This window comes from Chenopodium quinoa, unplaced genomic scaffold (genome assembly GCF_001683475.1).
Source record: "Chenopodium quinoa cultivar QQ74 unplaced genomic scaffold, ASM168347v1, whole genome shotgun sequence".
Lineage (NCBI taxonomy): Eukaryota > Viridiplantae > Streptophyta > Magnoliopsida > Caryophyllales > Amaranthaceae > Chenopodium > Chenopodium quinoa.
In genome coordinates this window covers 102,133-110,709 of record NW_018745388.1, presented here as the reverse complement: position 1 = coordinate 110,709, position 8,577 = coordinate 102,133, and the positions used below count along the sequence as shown (strand labels likewise).

General features: G+C 34.0%; 1 protein-coding gene across 1 annotated transcript; it reads left to right on the top strand.

Annotated features, from left to right (window-relative positions):
• Window positions 1–3,557: 3,557 nt before the first annotated feature.
• On the top strand, window positions 3,558–6,250 carry LOC110712861 (protein FAR1-RELATED SEQUENCE 5-like). The gene is made up of 3 exons (XM_021891309.1): window positions 3,558–3,982; window positions 4,346–5,507; window positions 5,620–6,250. The coding sequence occupies exons 1-3, from the start codon at window positions 3,558–3,560 to the stop codon at window positions 5,731–5,733; spliced, it is 1,701 nt and encodes a 566-aa protein (XP_021747001.1). The 3' UTR covers window positions 5,734–6,250.
• The last annotated feature ends 2,327 nt before the right edge of the window (window positions 6,251–8,577 follow it).

Sequence of the window (8,577 nt, the reverse complement as noted above, 5' to 3'; positions counted from 1 at the left end):
AACCTTTTTGCCTCATTTGTAAGTTGAGGGATTAGAATGCTACAAATACCAAAGTTTAGGAACTGTATTTTACTCTAACTCACTCCGTATTATATACACAGTATAGATACAGATGTTTACATACCTTCTTCTACCATAATGTTTCTTTGCGTGTGGTTTGGTCTAACAAGTCAGATATTTTCTTTATTTTATCAATCGCTCACCTACCTTACCTTTATTAATTCAGTTAATCGTACAGCATGATATGATAAGGAGACTGGGTCTTCGAGAACAAAGGATAATGTTGTAGAAAATGTCCGAATGATCCTTTTCCAACAATTACTTGGTACAAAAAAAATTCCGATAACCAAGTTTCCTCCATTAGTTGGTGAAGGATTCTGTATTTCTGTGAATTCTTTTTTATTTTTTTAACATCATTGCTTGTCACTTCTACTTTTACCAGTTCAGTTAATTGAACTATAACATTACGAAACTGGGTCTTTAAAAAGTTACAGAAAATGATCCTTTCCCAACATACGGATACAATTATTTGGCATGTACTAAATAATTCCTATTAAGAAGTTCATTAGTTTAATGATTTATAGAAAAAGGTGGTCCATAAACAAATTAATTAATATTTAATACTACTACAAAGAAGTACCTAATGGAATGATACAATAATATACAGTGATGAAGCTGTTGAAGAAAATAAAAATAGGAAATGAAAATTCAAAGAGCAAACATTGAGAGTATACGGAGACTTTCTTCATCATCATGAGGCAAAGACCGTGGCGAATCTCTGGCAACGGCGACTCTCTCGCGCACCAATCGAAGGGTTCGATCCCATCGGCTATTACTGGTGTTATTAGTATTATCGACACCAGAGAAAATCTGAGCAATTTGAAAAAGCAAGAACCTGGTTGAACAAACTAAATCTTGCGGAGAAACTTTGACGCTTAAGCAGAGCTTGAATAAAAAAGGCCATATCAAGTTAGCCGCGATTCGAGGGGTAGTCAAGCCCGCACCCGCACCCGCACCCGCACCCCTTGATAGATGAAATGCCGCTACTACCACCAAGTGCATTCCCATTCTTTCTCTGTTTTTGTCGCTCAATTTCTAACCCCTGATCTTTAGATATTTAATATTTAATGGATAATAATGCTCTTCATTCGTGTTTTCCTTTGCTGTTTTTTTTTTCAGCAGATATTTTTATTTTAGTTTCTTCTTTCATTTAAAATAGAGAGAATAAAGAACTAGGTAAAACCTCCCCAAAGTCCCAACTGGCCCAGAGCAAACAAATTTTGAAGTGGCAGTATTTCTGTTTGGTGATGTGAATAAATGTTTCCCATTAGCTGATTGTCATTAAAACGTCCACATTTCTCATTTGCCGTTGTTATCCACTTGGTTTTCCTCCCCCACCCTCATTTAAACCAAAAATAACAGAGAGATTCGTTACTCACTTACTCCGTATATGTTTTACCCTCAACGTACGAGATGCACGATTTTGTTGTATTATGTACTACTTGTCTGCTTTTACTAAAGGCGTGTTCGGCCCTATTTCTTTGAGCAAGAGAAAGTGGAGTAAGAGCATAATCAATGGTTAATCACAATTATTGTGTTATCATCTATTTTATTCATTTATCCATTTTCTACCTTATTTGTAACCACTTTGACAATTATTTTATAATCAATGCATGTTAATGGTTGTCCATAAATTTTATTCAATAAGTAGAAAATCTTACAAAAATGGGTAAATATTTTATTCAATAACCATGTTACAATAATTTTTTTTTTTTTGTTTTTGAAGAACCATGTTACAATAACTTGGTTAAAGGTTTAACTAGGTTGTTGTTTTATCTCTCTTTTTTTTTGAAAGTTTGATAGTACACAAGGGTGTACCATGCTCATGGTACACCTGCTGAGTTGGCAGGATTAATTCCATTAATTTCTAATTACGGGAATTTAAAAAAAAAAAAAAAAAAAGGAGACAGTTTAACATCACGTGAATTTTGCTAAATTGTTGCCAATTTTATAGCTTTCAGTTTTTGCTAATTTTTGTTAACTGATAGAGATTGAAAATCATAGAGATTTCAAACTTTTTAGTGAGAGAAAATTACAGAGAGAGAATTACAGAGAAAATTTTGAGGATCAATCATTTGAATTTATTGTAGAAGAAGTTAATAATGGTTTATCAATCTGAATTTCGCCATGATTCTAATGCTAGATTTGTCGATGATGCAAATGATTATGATATCAACGATGAAGGTGAAGTCGAGGGTATCGTAAACCTCAATGAAGGTGAATTGTTTAATTCATTATATTTTTCATTTGTTAATCATTAATTTTGATTATTAGATTTAGTTATTACTAATAATTTTAATTTTATTATCGAATTACTTTATATTTTTAATTTCACAGTGATTTTCATGAGGTTGAAGATGAAGTTCTTTTATTATTTACATATGTTCTTTTTTATTTGTTATTATATGTAATTTGAAATCAATGTTGATTTTATTTATTAGTGCATGTGCAATTGTTAATTATATAGGTACTTTGTAGTACTCTTTATATACTTTTATTGTAATGTAATGTACTTTCCTGAAAGAGTCGTGTACTTTTGTTGTACTCTGTTTTGTATTTTCTGTAATTAATGTGCCGTTATCAATGTGCATTTAATAAAGAACATTACAAATATATTAAATAACATTTTATACCTTTAAAAGAACATCATGTTATTATGTAAGAACATCAGCTTAATATATATGTGTTTTGATATCCTATTTCAGGTTTTACCGAGGCAACTGAATCAGAATTATTTGACAGAAAAGTTAAGTCTGATGAAGAGGCTTATGATTTGTATAATAGTTATGCATTTAAACATGGTTTTGGTATACGTAAAGATAGGTTGAATCGTAGAGATGACAAAGATAGGACACCTAGGCAACGCTTTTTGGTGTGTTCTTTTGCTGGCTTTAAGCAAGAGAAGAAGCATGGTGAACAATCAAAAGTTTACCAAAAGAGGAATTTCCGCACAGGTTGCAAGGCTCATATACAGTTTGATATTGATAAGGTGTCTGGTTTGTATGTCGTGGTCAATCACACTATGGTTCATAATCATAGTAGGGTTGCTGTTTCAAAGAGACATTTGATTAGGTCTCATAGGAAGGTAATGGTACAATTTTTAAAATTATTTTAAATCATGTTCTTAAATGCGCAATATATGTTCTTTAACAAATACATGATGTTCTTTTTTTTGAAACAATGTGTTTTTTTGTATGTACACAGGTTACTAATGAACAAGTTGTGATGATGAGTAGCTTGACTGAGAGTAGTATACCTATTGCTGATGCAGTGCGTGTTTTAAAACATCAAGCTGGTGGAGAGGCAAATCTTTCATTTCTTTGTAGGGATGCGTATGGTGCTTTATCCCAACATAAGAAAATGATGTTTGACGGTTGTGATGCAAAGCGTTTGCTTAGCTATTTTAAGGAGAGGAAATCTAGTGAGTATGACTTTTTTTATGACTTTGATGTTGATGAAAAAGTCATTTGCAATCTTTCTTCTTTCGTGATAATAGAATGAAGGTAGATTATGATGCTTTTGGTGATTTATTAGTCCATGATACAACGTACCGTACAAACAAATATGGTATGCTTTGTGGACCTTTTGTTGGTATGAATCATCATAACAATAATGTCATGTTTGGTATTGGCTTCTTGATCAATGAAAAATGGGAATCTTTTGAGTGGTTGTTCAATACTTTTTTGAAATCCATGGGTGGCAAACATCCTGTGACAATAATGACTGACCAAGCTCAAGCAATGGCCAAAGCAATTAAGGTTGTCTTCCCAAATTCCAGACATCGACTATGTACGTGGCATATTAGGGAGAATGCAAAGAAAAATATCAAAGGACTTAGAGCAAAGGAAGGTTTTAATGATTTGTTTGATATTGTTTTGAAGTATACCGATACTATTCAAGAATTCGAGCACTATTGGTCAAGGTAACGCTATGAATTAATAATTTTAAAATTATGTTATTTAAATATTTTACTGATTCAATGTTCTTTAAGTTGCTAGACGATGTTCTTTATTTTCATGTTTAATGTTCTTTTGTAATTTATTTGATGTACTTCTCAAGTACACCCAATATGTTGGATTAATATAGAGAGATGTTCTTTTTTATTACATGTGACATTCTTTTTACTTAAAATAATGTTCCTTGTGTTGTTCGTTTAATGTTCTTTTATCATATATTTGATGTTCTTCTGAAGTGAACTTAATGTGCTGGAATTAAGTATACAGATGTTCTTTTCTATTATATTTGACATTCTTTTCACTTAGTATGATGTTCTTTTATTTTACAGCATGCAGAAAACGTACAAATGCACAGATAATAAATGGCTGCAAAATCTGTATAATATCAAAGAGATGTGGTGTCCTGCATATTCCAAAGATTATTTTAGTGGCGGTGTTATGTCATCTCAGAGGAGTGAAACTACTAACAAATCAGTTTCCCGTCGACTACATGCCACTCATGGTCTATGTGATTTCTACACTACTTTTATTGAGGTTGTTGATGAGTGGAGGAGTAGAGAAGGTAGTAATGATTATGATAGTATGACTGGAAATCGTCATTTAGTTTGGGCAGATATTGGATTGTTGGAGCATGCAAGGAAGATTTATACTATTCAAATCTATTTACATTTTGAAGACAATTTTGTCAATGGTGTTCCCTGCACGGCAAAGGTAATAGGATTTCAACCTCCACTTTATGAATATCATGTTGGGCATCCAAAAAAGGATTTGATCATGCATACTGTTGCATTTGATGAATCAACAGTTACAGTTGATTGTACTTGCAAATATTTTGGTGAGGTAGGTTTGTTGTGCAAGCACTCACTTCGTGTCTTACATTTAAACAACATTACTTATATCCCAAAGAGATACATTTGCAAGAGATGGACAAAAGCTGCTATGTGCACTAGAGTTGATGACAATGATGTTGCTGAAATGGGTGTCACTCCTTGTAGTGTATGGAGATTGTATCATATTCGTACATTTATCACACTTGTAGATCGAGCACAAAATGACTTGAGTGCTCGAGCTGTCATTGAGGAAGCAATTGAAGAATGCACTGCTAGGATTAATCTCTTGATGGGAGAAGATAAAGATGTGCCACCTGAGTTATCAAAAACGAATGAACAAGATGTTACTCCAGAAAAAGGTGATGGCAGTCTATTAGAACCAGCAGTAATATTTGAGGAATTGGCTGAAGAACATGGAGGACTTGAAAAAGAACATGGAGGTTTTGAAAGAGAACATGGAGGCATTGTTAAAGAACACACAGTTCAGGTAGATGTCAAGGATCCTATCAAAAAAAGGAAAAAGGGTCAAAAGAATACTAGGTGGAAAAGCACACAGGAAAAGGTTTCCAACAAGCTCAAAGGTCAAAAGATAAAGTCATGGAGAAAGAAAAGCGCAAAGGGTGTTTCAAAGATGAAACGAAAAGCACAGACTACGATTAAGGTATATATTGTTCTTAATTATATTATATTACATTCTTTTATGGTTACAACTTGTTCTTTCATTTTATACATATTGTTCTTTTACTTAAATAATTTTTTTTTTTTTTTGGAAGGATTTCCTCCCTGTACCTGATGGAAATGTTCTGGCACATTCCAACGAATTTGGAGGATCTTTGGAGTTTTTTGAGCCTGATGACTATTTTGGAGTGAATATTAGAGAATTATAAATGATATGTACTATTTAGTCTACGTTAACAATTTTTTTTATTTCATATTTGTCCTTATATTTTTTTTAAAAATTTTTTTAATAAGATCTTATAAATTAGAACACTCTATTTCAGTTTTTTTTTTTTTTAACAAGACATATTTTGCATATTAATGGTGGTTACTGTGGCCTATAAAAAGACATATTTTGTGTTAGTTTATAAGACATATGATGCAAAATAACTAGAAATAAAATTTCACTGAACAAAAAGAACATCAGATGTTTTTAAAAGAACATTGTATGTAATCAATAGAACATTATATGTTAATAAAAGAACATTGTTTGTAATCAAAAGAACATTGCATAAAATCAGAAGAAAACATGTTGTATAAAGAACATTGTACATGTTCATTCTATTCTTTCTTCCAAATCAATATGCTTCCAAAGTTTATTAGCCCCAACTATACAAAAAATAAACAGTGCTAATTGTTCAACATCCACCAAATTTTCAAAAAGACATACTTGTTCAAAAACTAACACAAGTGTCTCTAATCATTCCTAATTTCCTTGAAATATTTCTTGGCCTTCATGCTAAAATCTGCATGGCGCTTATTCACTTGATCCACAAGAATCTCATATGTGTACTGCATTCTAAGTGCCTTCAATGCATCAAACTGTTCACCCACAAAAAAGAAAAAAAAAACAAAAGAATAACATTAATGTTTGTTATTTTCTTAAATAAAAAAATACAAAATATGATAATATTACATTATCAGCCCTCAAGCCACAATTCCATTTACGCTTCCCGAAGTATGTCTCCATGTGGCGCATTGCGTATATTCTGCAATCAACATTGTTGTCCAATGTTCTCCATGGCATGTCTACCAATTTTATTTCATAGTTGAAGACTTTTTCCCATAACTTCATCCCATGTTGTTTCAGGTACATTGAGAAGGCATGCCTCTACCATACACAACGAAAGAATATAAAAGTTAGACAGAAAGAACACTATATATTTTAATTAAAAACATACATTATTTATAAAAGTTAAATAACATCCTTACCAACTTCTCTGGATAGTCATGGTACTTTTCTGAAAAAGGAACACCCTCTACAAGTGGTCTGTTATCCAAAGTTTCCACAACCTTTGATTTTGTATTTATGACCATCACATAAAAGTGGTCGTGCGCATACACAGGGAAAAACAACTGAAACAGGCAGATAAAAAAACATATAATTTAAAAAAAAACATTGAATATACTATAAAGAACATGATATAATCATATAAGAACAACACACGTATATAAAAGAACAATCAAAGAAATAAAAAGAACATAGTGAAGGAAGTCACAGAAAATGTGTAACTAATCCATGAAAAGAAAATATACTAAAATCAGAAGAACACTACTTAAAAATTAAAGAACATATACTAAATTCAGAAGAACACTACTTTAAAATAAAAGAACATTATATGACTTACCAGCTGATATCCTTTAACTGATTCTATATTGCAATCAATTAGCCAATATCTGATTGTCTCTTCGAATTTAACATATTTGATACCATATGTAGCTTCTTGACTATCATCAACATACGCATCGCTCACGCATAACAAGTTCTATGTTTTATAAAAACAAAAGGATTAGAATCAAATTAATAATATATCCTAAAAAAAATAGGGATCAAAACCAATTTATAAAAAATGAATACACATAGAACACTGTGGGCAGTAACACGTGGGCCGTAACTACCCAAAATTACCTCCTTATTTCACGCGTTCTTTGTTTTCATCGTAATGTTCTTTAAAATCCACATGTTCTTTGCATTGTTACTGATGTTCTTTCCGCCTTTTTAACCATGAATTACTATTTTGCGTTTCACTTATTAAAGGGTGTCGTTTTGGGGCGTGTGTACGATGCGCATCGTACAACCGTGTGTATAAACCACCCATTATTTTTTTCTCTCTCTCTACGATTGTACACTCTCTCACATAATAGCCACCCTAAATGGTTAATAGTTGGCTATGCTCTAACATTTACCCGTAAAAAAAAAAAAGTAACATTTAAGCGGGATGCAATCTAACATTTTTTTTGGGAAATTTTGACATTTGTTATCAGGAAAAACACTTCGATTCACATTTGTTGCCAGTTTAATTTTTTTTTTACCACCTAAATCCCACATTGTTAAATTTCACTACTGATGCCTAATATTGTTACTATTTCCGTTAGTGGGGCCCGACTACCGTTCAGCCACCTTCCAACCACCCCTCTATCCCCAACCACCTCACTACCACCTTCCTAGCCCCCATCAATGCTGCCCCTCCCCCTCCTGTTGCCGACGGTCGGCACCGGCGACCCCACCCCCTTCCCTTTCCTCCACCAGCCAACCCCCCTCCCTTTTCCTCTCCTTCCAACCACCTTCCCTACCAGCCACCCTTTTTCCATCCACCCTCACTTCCAACCACAACAACACCCACTCCACCTTCACCCCTCAGGGCACGCATTCACCAGCCGCACCTAACATCAGCCACCAATTCAGACCCCCACAACAAATCAGCCGCTACGCCCCCATTTCCAATAGCAACGAGCATCGACCGTCACAACCCAACTCAAGCCACCGAGTGTAGCAACCACCACCATTAATTAATCTGCTCGCCACACACAACCAATTACAGCCCACAACACCACCACCGTCACCAATTTCGCATCTAATTGAAAACCTAGCCCATTGAAAACCCCTGATTTTGAAGGGTAAGAATTTGGTAGGGCGGCCAAGCGGAGTAGGAAAGGGGACGGGGTGGGGTCACTGGCGCCTGCCGTCGGCAAGGGGGAGGGGAGGGATGGCTGACGGGAGGGGGCTGACGAGG